General features: G+C 40.8%; 1 protein-coding gene across 4 annotated transcripts in view; it reads left to right on the top strand.

Moving 5' to 3' along the window:
* The first annotated feature begins 1,007 nt into the window (after positions 1-1,007).
* The window catches only part of LOC145493471 (uncharacterized), a 40,473-nt gene continuing 26,134 nt past the window's right edge, over positions 1,008-15,346 (top strand). Inside the window, exons 1-4 of one of the 4 annotated variants that reach the window (XM_081472944.1) lie at positions 1,008-2,084; positions 3,701-3,832; positions 5,879-6,052; positions 8,305-8,478. In XM_081472944.1, the coding sequence (XP_081329070.1) occupies positions 1,946-2,084; positions 3,701-3,832; positions 5,879-6,052; positions 8,305-8,478 (619 nt within the window). In that variant the 5' untranslated portion in view covers positions 1,008-1,945. The remainder of the gene's footprint in view (positions 2,085-3,700; positions 3,833-5,878; positions 6,053-8,304; positions 8,479-15,346) is intronic. The other 3 variants (XM_081472943.1, XM_081472946.1, XM_081472945.1) reach the window with 3 other exon arrangements.

Raw genomic sequence — 15,346 nt, 5'->3', positions numbered from 1 at the left:
CTGACTAATTAAACCCAAAAAAGTCTGCCTTCAGGTCAAAAAATAATTTTACACGATAACCTTTAAAAACTCTTTCAAAACAACGCAATTAGTCCATTCAATAACAACAAACCTTAGTGTACATCTGTCATATCAGATTCTTGCACTGCTGCAAGAACTTTTCAATTGTAGACAACACAAGCCAGAGGATATATCCAAACGTAGAAAGAAATGTGTCACCTTGAATAGTATGCTGATATCCGGACTGGACATAAGTTGGCTACGCTTTTAAAATGTTCATTGTATGTAAGATTTATATCCTGAAATCTACAAAATTAAGCTCATTTGTAGTACAGTGTCAACGGTTTTCGTCACTTATTTATATGAACATGGCAGACAAAAAAACCTAACGGGTCTCTTCCCAGAGGCAAGTCAAGATATGACGGGTAATTCAAATGATAGCGAACAAAATCTTCAACTTTTCAAATGTAGACTCATCGAGCTTGGCTTACCTTTCAACATAGCTTTCCATTATGCTGTGTTCATTGTGTTAAGTCATCTGTACTCCAATATCTGCAGCAGAAGAGTATTGTAAATAAGCTAAGCAGGTGCTTCCGCTCGGCACAAAATGAACACGACACCAACGGACAAAATAAATCACAACACAAAGAATAACACTCAAAGAAGGAAACAAAACCAGGCTAACATTTGCAACATACTTACTTTTGCTTAATCCGCATTCTCTGCGACAAGTAGAAGTTCTAACTGGGTAAAAATCCACAATATTTCTTGTTGTTCGATGCTCCCGCTTGCAAAATATTCAGACATTTTCGAAACTCGTTTGCAGCCGCAAATTGTCAGCGGCGAGCGCTTGAGCATGCTCCAAGATTTTCAGCCAATCAGCGGTTTTTCCGCCGTGCCGGGAGGTGGGAATATTGGTGTAGTGATGTTGTGACTGATTTTTTCCGCAATCGCGAGGCTACATAGTTCATTGGCTAAAGAGAACAAAATAACAAACGAGCACGACTATTGCTGCAAAGGTGTCCGTATTATCTGATCGATGGCAAATCCTACAAAAGCAGAAACTTCAGAAGCGTTTACAGTCTGTAAAGATGCTCAAAGTCAAATGTTAGATGTCTGGAAAGATGAAAACAAATCCAAGACGGTAGAGGTCATTGAAGATAAAGATTTTAAACGGCTTTCATCATCTTTTGGCATCATGACAATCAACATGAACGGACATGGGGGAACTGCAGGTGAACGGAGGAACCTGATTGTATCAACTATCAAGCGCTCCCCTGCCTCTGTGATATTTTGTCAAGAAGTTCCAGGGTCATTTGAGAAAGTCGCGACATGTGGCAATGATGGCCCTTCATATAAGTTCGTTCGTCCAAACATATTTTTCTCTGGTCCAAACGACTTTCGTCGAAGGAAACTTAGTAAAGTAGCAGTGATGTGGCGCGAGACCGATTTTCAGGGCAAAGAAGTAGACCTTGAGGATTCTTCAATCAAAGAAATTGTGGAAAGGCTTGGGAAAGATCCTAACGTAGACGTGAGTGAGATACGCACAAGAACTGCCATGGTTAAATTGACATGTAAAACAACAAAAGTATCCTTCTTGGCAGTTTCATGGCACGGGCCACGTTGTCGAATGAGAAACACTACAACCACTAAGGAATTGGAACCAGCATTAAAAAGATTGGATGGTCTCGTTTGGTTCTCGCGTGAAGTTTGTGAGAAGGAAAAGCTATCGTCGTTTATCATTGGAGGGGACTTTAACCTTATCACAAGTATAGTTGATCTAACACAATACAAAGGGGTAACGGTATGGGCACCTTATGAGTTATGCGCTCGAGATGAAAAGAGGTTGGCGGAGGCGTTGTAACAGAAACCTGGCCAGTTTTGTTTCATCCCGTACAAAGATACCTTTATCGTCTCAGTTACAGTTCCTTCTGATAAACGTCTTATGGCAGAGGACATCACAGTGCCTTTGGCAGCGCCTCTCGAGCCAAAGAATGAAAGGAGCAAAATTCCACTGCTGGATCATGAGCCTGTCTTCAAACTTGTGCGGCCGCGCAAGAAACATTTCATCAAGCAAGATAGAGGTAAACTGGAACAGCATTTAATTTACAGTCGTGCATTTTTCTGGCCGACTTTTGTTTATATAACAAAGTTGTGATTATGCAAAAAAGTTGATGTTAGGCTTTCTCAAAGTCCACTTTCGAATTACATTTTATTTTTCCGCTTCTTCTCGCTCATTTCTCGGGTCAGAAACCATAGGCATCTACGGTAAGTACATTCTGGAAGCAGACAAACGGCGGAATAGGAACTGAAAACGGCTGCACACCATCCAGTAGTCATATTTCTAGCTTTTTGCAGTTTCAAAACACTCTTTTTGCCAATTTGCCAACTTTTTCAGGTGAATAATATAGTTCATTTAGGCAACAGATCTTTGTCTGGACTTACACAGCGCTGCAGGCTATACGATCTCGATTTGCATGAAAAACATCTCTGTTCAGTGGATATGTTGAATGGTTCACTTTATTGAATTTGAAACGAAAAGGTGAAACTCTCCACACATTTTTACTATAATGGAATTCTCACTGATCGTAAGCTGGGTCTTATAAAGGCTGCTCCGTAGGAAAGTTCCGCTCTATTTGAATTTACTTCTTGCTCAGTGAACTGAGGAAAAAGAGGGACTGCTCGTAGTCAAGTTAACACATCACCATTCCATTTTCCATTTATGATAAATTCGAAGATATATGAACGCCGGTTAGTCACTGTTAACCGGGAGCCAGTCAGAAAGCAAGACATACAGTTTCCGGAGCAAACTTTAAAAGGACCAGAAATTTCAGAGATGAAATTTTCGAAACTTAAGAAATATTACTGGATAAGTCCGCAGTTCCCGAGAATACTTAAAGAAAATTTACCGTTATGTAACTTCAAACTTCAAAATTGTCGGATCAACTAATGAGAGCGTACAAAGCTGCAAGATATAATGTCAATTTAGAACGCACCCAGTTTCGATAAAGCGAGAAGTTTAATACTACTTTGTATCCAAAGAAATAATTGGAATCGAAATCATTATTTCAAGGAGATTTTCTTTGAGACGCCATCATTTCTTGGGCACGCAAAAACCGAGTTTATATCGAGGTGGTATTATAACGCTAAAAACATAATGTAAAACATAAGATTAGAGTAACAAATTAATTAACAGGATGTTTTGGTGTAATTGTTTAAGACAGCAAGACGCTTCACTTTGAGCGAGCGGTTCATTTGTTTTTACAAGATTAAGGTCGAACATAGTACCGAGCAACTCTCAACTTGCAGCTGGCAAAACACCAGATCCTTCGTATAGCTATTCACATACGCTTATACCATCCTTGTAGCCGGGCTATTTAATGAGCTTCAACTTAGCTACAGTAGCTTTATTCTTGAATTCCACCCCTTTGTAATGTCAAATGTAGATTCAATCGAGGCACATCTAAAATTTGAAAAAGGGCAAAGAGAGAGAGACGATTTTATTAATACATTCTCCCCAACACTTGGAAGGCTTTGAAGTTTTCATTAGCGTCTTAGCAGGTATAAGCCTTAGCCAGCCAACACAGCCTTTCAAGTTTGAGGTGTATATGAGTATTTGATATTGTATCCATCTCATTATGGATTTGTTTTGACACGTAACACTGATCTATGTTAATATTAGTAATAAATCTCTCTGCAGACACATTCACAGAGGATACAGGTACGACAAATCAGAAGGAAAGACCAGGGTCAACACCTGGAAAAACAGCGCATACGGCTGAAGTGGGTTCACGTGCTTTAAGCGCTCGAAGGAAGCTGAAATTGGAAGATGGTAGGAGTGTTTTTGTCATTTGCATCGTAATCGATTTTGGTCGCGATTGGTTCCGGCTCCGCGCCCATGTTGGCCACGTAATCGGCGCGCGATCACGCGGGGGTCCAATTACAACTTTTTATAATTGGATACCTGAGATTAGACACCTCCGCCATTCACACGTCAGTTATCCTCTTTCTCTTGTTCCCTACAGTTTTTGAAACTTATGGAAAATGCAACTAACTTTTTCGTTGAAACAAAGTTCTCAAAACACCTTAATCTCGATATTTGTTATTGATGCCATTAGTTCAATTCGACCTCATGTCTTACAATTTTGAACTTAGTGAAGTGTAATTTGTCTGAAGTCGAACGAACGCGCAGCAAGAGTTCTATTTGAAATCACGTATAATTCCAGACCAAAATTGCACTCCACTAAGTTCAACTATCCCTTTACTACATCCATGTTGAAATCGCGCAATATAGGATTTTGGTCAGTACCAATATTTTATTCATCCAGTGGTCGGTTTTACGCAGAACAGAAAAAGATGCGATTTAGAACAAACAAAAGTGCTCGCTTTCCTGCAATTTGACTGTTTACTTTAAACAAAGCTTGAAATCGGATTCGTTGTTTTGTTTAGTAGTGGCAAAAATAGTGCGATTGGTGAATAAACTGCACTGCTGAGAGCCAATTAAATTGCAAGATCACCAGTGATTTCAAAATGAATGTAATAAGCATGGGTAATCGCGTGAGGTCAATATGACGCGTGTTTTCGGAAGTGGCAGAAATTGCCCGAGTCGCGTATCAATTATTTTCCGACCAAAATCTCCAAATTCCAATTCGTTCACGTCCTCTATGCTGATCAAATTGGAATTTGGAAGTGTTGGTTTTTGTGGAGGGAGGAAAAACGGAGAACCCGGAGAAAAACCCTTGGAGCAAGGCGAAAACCAACAACAAACTCAACCCACATATGGCACCGAGCCGGAATCAAACCCGAGCTACATTGATGGAAGGCGAGTGCTCTAACCACTAGGCCATCCCTGCTCCCCTTACAGTGTTTCTCTCTACCCAGGTGTGGTACAAAAGTGCGTACCGGCAAAATTAAGCTGGGGGTAACCCTGAAATGGTCGACTCACATTCCGGGATGCTAGAGAGCTAGAAATACTCCGGGGGCCCTTTTCTTGAAGGTCCCGAAACTTTTTCACAACCGGAAAGCCGTAGCAAAATCTCAGACTTTACGATTACAGAACTGTTTTATTCACGTATTCTTAATATCGAGAGAGGTTCTCTTCATACAAAAAGTTTTAGGCGTATACACCTCTCTGATTTTAGATACAGACTAGTTAAAAATAGCTTTCCGGGCCCGAAAAGTTCCCGGAGCTTTCGAGAAACGGGCCCCTGGTCGCATTATGCCAGGAAACTTTTATTTTTATTTATTTATTTATGGATTCGTACAAGTGCAGGTGCTTAACAATAGGACATAAGTCCCCTACTTGGTTAATACACCCACAACTTGAGTAAGCTCCGGCGGTATTGACCACTTTGCCCGACACAGACTTTGCCTGTACCTCATAGAGTGTTTTCACATCACGTCACACCAACCATATTGGTAGCCAAAAACAATGAAATGGGGGCCATGTTGGTGTACCTAACCAATCCTGTAGGAGCTGAACTCTTTTCTTATGGAAACACTTTCTTTTGTTGCAATGAATGTGCATGGCTGCTGGCCACGTCAGTGAAATAGAGCGCATGGCGCTTTCATATATTTTTTTTAAATTGAGGTTTAAGGCCCCACCACGCTACGCTGGAGAAATTTGAGAACGAATTGCTACGGATTGAAGAGCGTTTTTGAAAAGCTCCGTTTTCGTGCGGACCGATTAGTGTGGACGATAGGCCTAACCGTAGAAATAAAGATGCGTTCAAATTTCTCCGGCGCAGTGTAGACGTAGCCTCAAAATTCTTCGAGTAAAATTGAATGTGTTCGTTTGGAAACAATTTTGTATGTCAAGGGTTGATCTGCAAAAACGTGTAACACAAGTGAAAAATAAAAACCTACCTTTTCTTTATAGTATCGAAGTCAACTAGCGATCCAACGCCCAGAGCTAAAATTGCGGAGACAAAGTTGGCGACACAACGCATGGATGGTCACCATGGGAACGTTTCACAGGTGCATGCTACAGAATCACACAGCCAGACAAGAAAAGTTTCGGCATCCCCCGTTCTAAGACAAGGCTCTGACAGAGGTAATCTTCGTCATATTTTACTGTAGTGCACATATTTCCATACTAGCCTGAGCCAGAAGTCAACACCCTCAAGTGTCTAGGAGATTATGATAAATTTCCCAATCTGCAGTGATCTAAACCTAAACGAGATTGTGAGTTTCATCGATTATAAGGGAACTGCTGATTGGCTGCTGGCTCGTATTTAAAGTGGATTGCTGATAGGCTAATTCTCTATCCGAACCATCGATCGATCGAACGAAACTTCTCGAATGCTTTCAAGAATATGAAGGCTGCCTATCCATAACAACAAAACATGACTTACATTACAATACAAAGCTCACAATTCCCTAATTGAGCTTACTTGCCTACTTAAAATTATCCTCTTTCTCATTTTCCCTACAATTTTTGAAACTTATGGAAAACGTTACAGACTTTTTCGTTGAAACAACGTTCTCAAAACACCTTATTCTCGATATTTGTTACCGGATGCGATTAGTTCAATTCTACTTCGGGTCTTACAATTTTGAACTTTGTGGAGTGTAATTAATTTGTCTGAAATTATACACGTGATTTCAAAGTCGAAGGAGCGCGCGGCAAGAGTTCTACTAGAAATCACGTATGATTTCTGACCAAAGTTGCACTCCACTGAATTCAAACACCACTTTACTTCATCAATTTTGTACCAGTATTTTATTGATTGAGTGGTCCGTTTTTTTAAACACGAACTGGAAATGCTCTTATATCTTATTTTGTGTGTAGAACAGAAAGAGATGCGATTTAGAGCACACAACAGTGCTGGCTCTCCTGCAATTCGATTGTTTACTTTATACAAACGTTGTTTTGTTTTAGTGGCAAAAATAGTGCGATTAGTGAATAAATCGCACTGCTGAGGGCCAATCAGATTGCAAGGATCACCAGTGATGTCAAAATAGATGTAATAAGCATGGGCAATCGTATGACACCAATATCCCGCGTGTTTTCGGAAGCCGCAGAAATTGCCGAGTCGCGTATTAATTAATTTCCGACCAAAATCTCCAAATTCCAATTTGTCCACTTCCAATATCCTAGTCGCAAGGAATCGGAGAAAAACCCTCGGAGCGAGGCGAGAACCAATAACAAATTCAACTCACTTGTGACTTCGGGCCGGCATCGTACCGAGGCCATGGACATTGGTGGAAGGCGAGCACTCTCATCACTGCGCCCTTACCGTGCCTTTCTCTACCCAGGTGTGGTACATTTACAGGTTAACGCACTCATTGCTCGTGAATTATCGGGATTAACCTGTACTCGTTCACTAAAAATGCACTCGAAATTTTCAATACCGCACTCGGCAAAGCCTCGTGTGGTATTGAAATTTCTGGTTCATTGTTAGTGAACTTGTAAAGGTAAATCCCGACAATTCACGAGCAATGAGTGCGTTAACATTTTAATTATTCGAATTGAATACATTGCACAAAGAAACACTGCATTGAAACCACTACGGTGTAATTGGCAGTGGTGTGATGAATTTACACCACGGCTATTACACCACGATAATGACGTAAAAAAGGTTGTTTCGTCACAACTCAGTATCACGTGGTACAAATCAGCCAATCAGAAAATCGGAATTCGTACAGTGTATGAAAGTTGAATAATAAAAGTGCGTACTGAGGTAATTAAGCTGAGGGTAACCCTGAGATGGTCGACTGATATTCCGGGATGCTAAAGAGCTAGAGGTACTCCTTTTCGCATCATGCCAGGAAACGTGAGTAAGCTCCGGCGGTATGGACCACTTTGCCCGACACAGACTTTACCTGTACCTCATAGAGTGTTTTCACATGACGTCACAGCAGCCATATTGGTAGCCAAAAACAATGAAATGGGGGCCATGTTGGCGTACCTAACCAATCCTGTAGGAGCTGAACTCTTGTCTTATCTAAACACTTTCTTTTGTTGCAATGAATGTGCATGACTGCTGGCCACGTCAGCGAAATAGAGCGCATGGCGCTTTCACATTTTTTTATTGAATTGAGGTTTCAGGCCCTTTCCACTCTACGCTGGAGAAATTTGAGAACGAATTCCTCCGGTTTGAAGAGCGTTTTTGAAAAGCTCCGTTTTCGTGCGGACCGATTCGCGTGGACGATAGGCCTAACCGTAGAAATAAAGATGCGTTCAAATTTCTCCGGCGTAGTAAAATTAAATTTGTGCGGTTAGAAAAAATTTTGTATGTCAAGGATTGATCTGCAAAAACGTGTAACAGGAGTAAAAAATAAAAACCTACCTTTTCTTTACAGAATCGAATTCAACTAGCCATCAAATGCCCAGAGCTAAAATTGTGGAGACAAAGTTGGAGACACAACGCATGGATGGTCACCACGGGAACGTTTCACAGGCACAACCTAGAGAATCACACAGCCAGACAAGAAAAGTTTCGGCATCCCACGTTCTAAAGCAAGGCTCTGTCAGAGGTAATCTGCGTCATAATTTACTGTAGTGTACATATTTCCATGCTAGCCTGCGCCAGAAGTCAACACCCTCAAGTGTCTAGGAGATTATGATAAATTTCCCAATCTGCAGTTATTTAAAACTAACAGGAGATTGCAGTTCCTATAATACCTACTTGCAAGACAGGCGAACAAAACTGTCTTTCCAATGTAAATCCTCGCCTCCCAGCCCCGCGACTGTGCGGATAATAGGGGGCAATTTGGCATGATAGTCATATCTCTACAAGTGTCATAAGCGTTATTTGGAACATTGGTTTTTATGAGCGGGGATTAGCCCAGGATACGACATGGAACCTGCTAGCGATGACTGTTTTGGTTCAATAGTGATAGTATTTTCGCTGTTGGGTATAAGAAATTCCGTGAGATGGTACATAAATTTTGGCACCAAAATGTGTTTTCATTCTCAACACATTTTGTGATTTCCTGAGCCGAGACAACCTTCGTTACATCTGTCGTGTAAAATAACACTTTTCCATACAATAGATCCTTTATTGACCAAGCGTGAGGTTAAGATGGCTGGATATTGGCCTCGTTCTTTTTCTGCGTGTTTATCGACTTGACTCCATCTCAGTCCATGAACACGCAGGAAAAAGAACTTGGCCAATATCCAGCCATCTTGATCTCACGCGTGGTTAATAACCCATATTGATGGGATACAAAACATTGGCAATTAACTGGACACTGGGAATATGCCGCATTTCATTTCAGTGTGTACGAACACCGTCGCTTACCTCAAGTCGGTGCTAAAATTGAATTTTACACAATTTTGAATCGCAACGCTAAAATACTAGGTAGAAGATTGTATTCACCAAGTTTCAAGGATGTAGCTTGGATAGAAGACGCTCGGTTAGTTTTCATAATTTTCCATACATTTTTCTGCAATATTTCTTACCGCGAACCGCGTCTAGACGTCCGTCTAACCAGCCACTGGATCTCCGAGGATGGAGCGCAGCCCGGGGGGAGGGGGGGGGCACTGCCATATATGGGCTATATAGGTATGTGCCGCTGTGAAGGGTATGTTTTTCAAGCAGTTTACTCTAGGATAGGGTATATAAATCAAAGCGTTTGGGTCTGGAATAGGGTATCATTTTTCACAAAACTGACTAGTTGGTTGAAGATTTTATCTAGAGTAAGGAAACCAGGAATTGCCACTCAAAAATATAAAAAAATCAAACCGGCAAGTTTAAATTTACGCAAATCAGCCTCAACAGTGTCGATAGCTGGGGGGATTTGGGGAGTTTACTCTAATATAGGTTAGCAAAATTCAGCTGAACTAGCTCTGGTATAGGCTAAGGGTTCCAGGGTCCTGGCGGCACATCCCCACCCAGAAATTCCCAAAGTATCCCCCCCCCGGGGAGCGCAGCAAGAGTTCTATTTGAAATCAAGTATGATTTCAGACCAAAATTGCACTCCACAAAGTTAAATTGCCACTTTACTACATTCATTTTAAAATCGCACAATACAGGATCTTGGTCAGTACCAAATTTCATTGATCCAGTGGTCGTTCTTTTTAAGGACGTTCGCGCTAATTGTTTCTGCCCGTCCTCACTGCGCACGGAAATTCGCACGCCTTGTCATGCATGAGAGCGCGCGCTAAAAATTACTAAAATACACAATGATAAGGCAGATGACCATTGCTACAGCTTCGCCTGGATTTAACGATCTTGGACGTTTGGTGACCCCTATTTTTCTTTTGATGGATCATTTTCTCTACCGATTTTCTATGTTTAAAAAAAAATCAAGAAAATATATCGACTAGAAGTTTGAATTTTTTTCCAAATGCACCATCGAATTCCGTTCCTTTTAGCTCTGTGCGACGGTTTCAATGCCTCTTGAAGGGTTAAGTTTTGTGAAAACGTTGGTAACAGTTGGAATTATTTACGCAACAGACCCACTTCTACAAAATATGACTAAGATCGTTTGCCTCCGTTGACTCACCTTTGATATTTTTAACTGTGAACCCCTGTAGACCATGCTGAATTGTGTGCGCCAATTTTTCAAAATCCGGGTACTTTTCCAAACGCTTTATCTCTGAAATGAAGTCGGCGACCCCAATTTTTTTTTTGCATTTCTGACACAGCTATCCCATGAACTGACTGCAGCAAAAATTTAAAAAAGTCTATTGACTGGAAACTTTTGCACGAACGTCCTTAAAAAAAGAGGAACTGAATATGCTTTAACATTTCATTTTGTATGCAGAACAAAAAAATAGGCGATTTAGAGCCAACAAAACTAATGGCTTTCCTGCAATTTGAGTGTTTACTTTAAACAAATGGGCAATGAGTGCGTTAACATTTTAATTATTCGAATTGAATACATTGCACAAAGAAACACTGCATTGAAACCACTATGGTGTAATGGCACGATAATAACTTCAAGGAGGTTGTTTCGTCACAACCCAGTATCACGTGGTACAAATCAGCCAATCAGAAAATCGGAATTCGTACAGTGTATGAAAGTTGAATAATAAAAGTGCGTACCGAAGTAATCAAGCTGAGGGTAACCCTGAGATGGTCGACTGATATTCCGGGATGCTAAAGAGCTAGAGATACTCCTGGTCGCATCATGCCAGGAAACGTGAGTAAGCTCCGGCGGTATGGACCACTTTGCCCGACACAGACTTTACCTGCACCTCACAGAGTGTTTTCACATGACGTCACAGCAGCCATAATGGTAGCCCAAAACAATGAAATGGGGGCCATGTTGGTGTACCAAACCAATCCTGTAGGAGCTGAACTCTTTTCTTATGTAAACACTTTCTTTTGTTCCAGTAAATGTGCACGGCTGCTGGCCAGGTGAGTAAAATAGAGCGCATGGCGCTTTCATGTTTTTTTATTGAATTGAAGTTTCAGGCCGGCCCCATCCACACTACGCTGGAGAAATTTGAGAACGAATTCCTCCGGTTTGAAGAGCGTTTTTGAAAAGCTCCGTTTTCGTACGGACCAATTAGTGTGGATCACTCTCGTTCGGTTTCTTGTATGACTCCTTTAATCTCGTCCAAACTTTCACCAGGAATAACAAATGCCTTAATTCCACCAAGAATATCTTTAAATTCGGCATAGATAACTTGCGCCTCACTTAACCCTTTCTTAAATTTAGAAAGTTCAACTGACTGACCTCTTTGCAGTAGTGTAGCTCTTATTCGCTTCACCAGCTCACTTCTCTGTGCCTTCAAGTTTTTCACTGGGCTTGCTATAGGAAGCTAAGAAATAGGGTCAATCGCGAAGTCAAGGCAGCAAAATCCAGGTATTATTGTGACTTGATTCTAGAGGCAAAAGGGGATTCAGGGAAGATCTGGCAGGCGATGAATGAGGTGTCTTCGCGTAAGACAAAATCCTCGAGCCCACAATGTATCGTGGTTGATGGTGTTGAACACACCACTCCAGCCTCTATTGCATCCGTGCTCAACTGTTATTTCGCATCCATTGGCAGAAGTCTTGCAAATAAAATATCAGCTGCTGCTATGTTCCCAGTCAGATCGGCCACGAAATTACAGTCCATTACGTAATGGTAACCTTTCGTCGTCTTGGGACGCCTCCTGACATCTTCTTCATGTGGACTATCGAGAACTTTCTCGTTGTTACTTGCTGGTGGTACGTGCGGACCTCCTCCGAAACTCGTATCATCCTTGCCGGACATTTCGGCGGTGTTAACGATTGTTATTGTGGCTGCTTCTAGGTAACTTTTCCAGAAGAGTTTCAAACCCAAAACGACGTTTATTCACAGGTAGCGAGTACTGCTCGGCACAATTTGCTTCCTTAACACCGAATTACACAAATGTACGGTTTACCCGAGATAACAATCTGGATGATAGAAATGAAAAGAAATAAACTTAAATACTAACACATCGCCAAGAAAAAGACTTACAACAATTCGCAAAAGATACAAAAAACTGTTTCTCACCTTTTAGGTCTTCGGTAACACATGACACGATCCGATAGAAAACGATTTTGTTTATATCTAAGCACCTCGCGATGCGAAAACACAAAATGACGGAAAGCACGACTAGTGAGCGGTTACCTAGCACTTGATACACAATCTGATACACAAGCTGGCTGAACTGCAGCCACACAAGCAAATCACGAAAACCATGAATACACATCGATACCAGAAAATGTCCGCCTACAGAAAAACACACAGCTGCGAAACTACATTAATAAGGCTAACAGAGGACTGGAAAATGGCTGCCGATAATAAAGAGTACGTGACTGTTCTATCCACCGATATGAGCAAAACTTTTGATTCGCTGCACCCCGAACTAATGATTCAGAAACTTAAAGCATACGGCTTTTCTAAAACATCACTGAATCTTTTGCGATCCTTTCTTGAGCGTAGCAGAAACAGAGTCAAACTACAAGAAGCGCATAGCGCATGGAAAGAACAATAAAGAGGGTGTCCGTAAGGCTCCTCCTTCGGGCCTCTACTCTGCAACTTGTTCCAAAACGATCTTTCACTACACAGGCAGTCTGCTAATCTCTTTATCTATGCTGATGATCATAAAATATACACCAATGATAATGATATGCAGAAGGTCGCCCAAACTCTCAGGAGACAAACAGAGGCAGTGTCACAATGGTAAAAGGAGAACCTACTACAAGCCAACCCTCAGAAGTACCAGATCCTTACCATTGATCCGCAACCTTCCACGAGAACCCCTCGGTATGCATTGACGATGGAATATGAATAATAATGGTAAACGAATAATAATGAAATAATAACGGTAAAAGAATAATAATGAATTGACGATTGCGAAGTAAAAAGAAAAAACGTAGAATGACAAGCTAAATGAAAATCAATAGAACTGTAAGAAAAGAAAAGGCAACGAAACGACTTACATCAAATATCTACACTCTGGGTATGAGTAACTCTAAAGAAATACTCCAAATACTCTAGCTCCGAGCGACCCTTCGATTCTTCGATTCAGGAACCTCCAATCAACAGCCACAGAAAACGTGCTTATGAAATATTTAATCTACATACAGTCGAACCCTATTAAGCGCCTTATAGAGGTTCGTCTAGACTAAGATTTGTCAGTAATTATCACGAAACTTAGTTGAAACGTCAATTTATAATTCCAAACATGTGTAGGCTTGTGACTTCTGTTCCACATAATTAAGACTACCTATCACTGTTTTCCTTATTTACTTGTAACGAAAATATTACATATCCTTTTAAAATCACGCGCTCTACACTGAAGTTGTATTTTTTTGACCATCGGTTTACTTGCTTAGTGATCATAGAATCACGTTTTAAACTTAATCACGGTGGTAAACGGAAATGTCCAGAGTTAATCTATATACACGACACCGCTGATGCCGATATTCCAGTATTTTTAAGCATGCCTTTAGTTCTCCTAGTTTATATTTAACGAACCATTCCGTTCTATAGGTTTTTCCTATTACCAAATACAGCAGCGACGATCCTCTGGAGTGGGGGGAAGACTCCCACATAGAAAAGGATGGAGGTGCTCTTCGCAAGCGGTTTTGTTGCCACTTAGGGTATTCAACCTCAAAAGGTCCACTGCGGGAACTTTTGCGATATTAGGAGATATTTGAAAATCAACTGACTTTTAATTTTGTCTCAGAATTACATTGGTGCCTCTTAGAGGTGAAAAACATTTCATGTCGCGCCCACAAAAAGGGATCTTGGTACTTCTTAGGGCTACCCCCGTCTTTTTTATATGGAAGCTCCCCGGGCGATGATCACTGTAAAAAGTATAGTTGTAGTCTGCAATTTGATCTTTTATTTGATTAATGCTCGCAGTACCTACTTTTTCATGAACAGTAATGTCAGCTAGCTAACGCTAGTACATTTGATTACCTCCTTCCTTTTTTTGTTACGGTTTTTTTTTTACCGTTAGTTGGTATCCGTTAACATATCTGGATACAGAAAGGTAATGTCGGACAAAGTCTAGTTGCAGGAAACAGCTCTATGCAGAAAATAACTTAGAGGCAGTCTGCTAATCTATTTATATATGCTGATGATCATCAAATATACACTAATGATAATGATATACAGAAGGCCGCCCAAACTCTCAGGGAGACAAACAAAGGCAGTGTCACAATGGTACAAGGAGAGCCTACTACAAGCCAACCCTCAGAAACCATTGATCCGCAACCTTCCAGGAAAACCCCTGGGTATACATTGACGATGGAATATGATGGACATGAAGTCAAATCATCTGATTATCTCAAAATTCTCGGTGCAACCATTGATAACAAACTGACATTTAGTGAACACATCAGTGATATTTGCAAGAAAACGAGCTGTAAGGTTGGGGTATTAAAGAGACTACGTAATGTAATACCATGGTCTGCAAAGTTACAGCTGTACAAGTCTAATATTTTACCCCACCTAACATATTGTGATATTGTATGGCACTTTTGCAAATCATCCGATAAGAAGAAAATGGAAAGAAGCCAAGTGCGCGCACTCAGGGCAGTCTTTTAAACCAAATCGGAGACCTACAGTGAGCTACTAACAAGAGCAGGTCTACCAAGTCTGTACCAACAACGGTTTCAAAACATCGCCATTTTCATGCAAAAGTAAAAACGGACTTGCGCCGACCAATCTCTTGTGGCCACTCATATAACAGAAATTTTCAATACCACGCCGAGACGGTATATTCTGAGGAACGCTGATTTTAATTTTCCACGTTTTCGCACTGTGCATTATAGAAAACATTCTCCACGATATTTTGGGCCCCATCTTTGGAACAAATTAGACCATACTGATAAAGAGAAGCCTAATGTTAAGAGTTTTAAAAACATTATTAAGAGTAAAGATCCATCACTCTTAATAGATAATTGTAAGAACTGTGATATATGCTGCT

Source organism: Orbicella franksi, chromosome 7, assembly GCF_964199315.1.
Source record: "Orbicella franksi chromosome 7, jaOrbFran1.1, whole genome shotgun sequence".
NCBI lineage: Eukaryota > Metazoa > Cnidaria > Anthozoa > Scleractinia > Merulinidae > Orbicella > Orbicella franksi.
The sequence above is the reverse complement of the archived record's forward strand: the minus strand, read 5'-3'. Positions and strand labels throughout refer to the sequence as shown.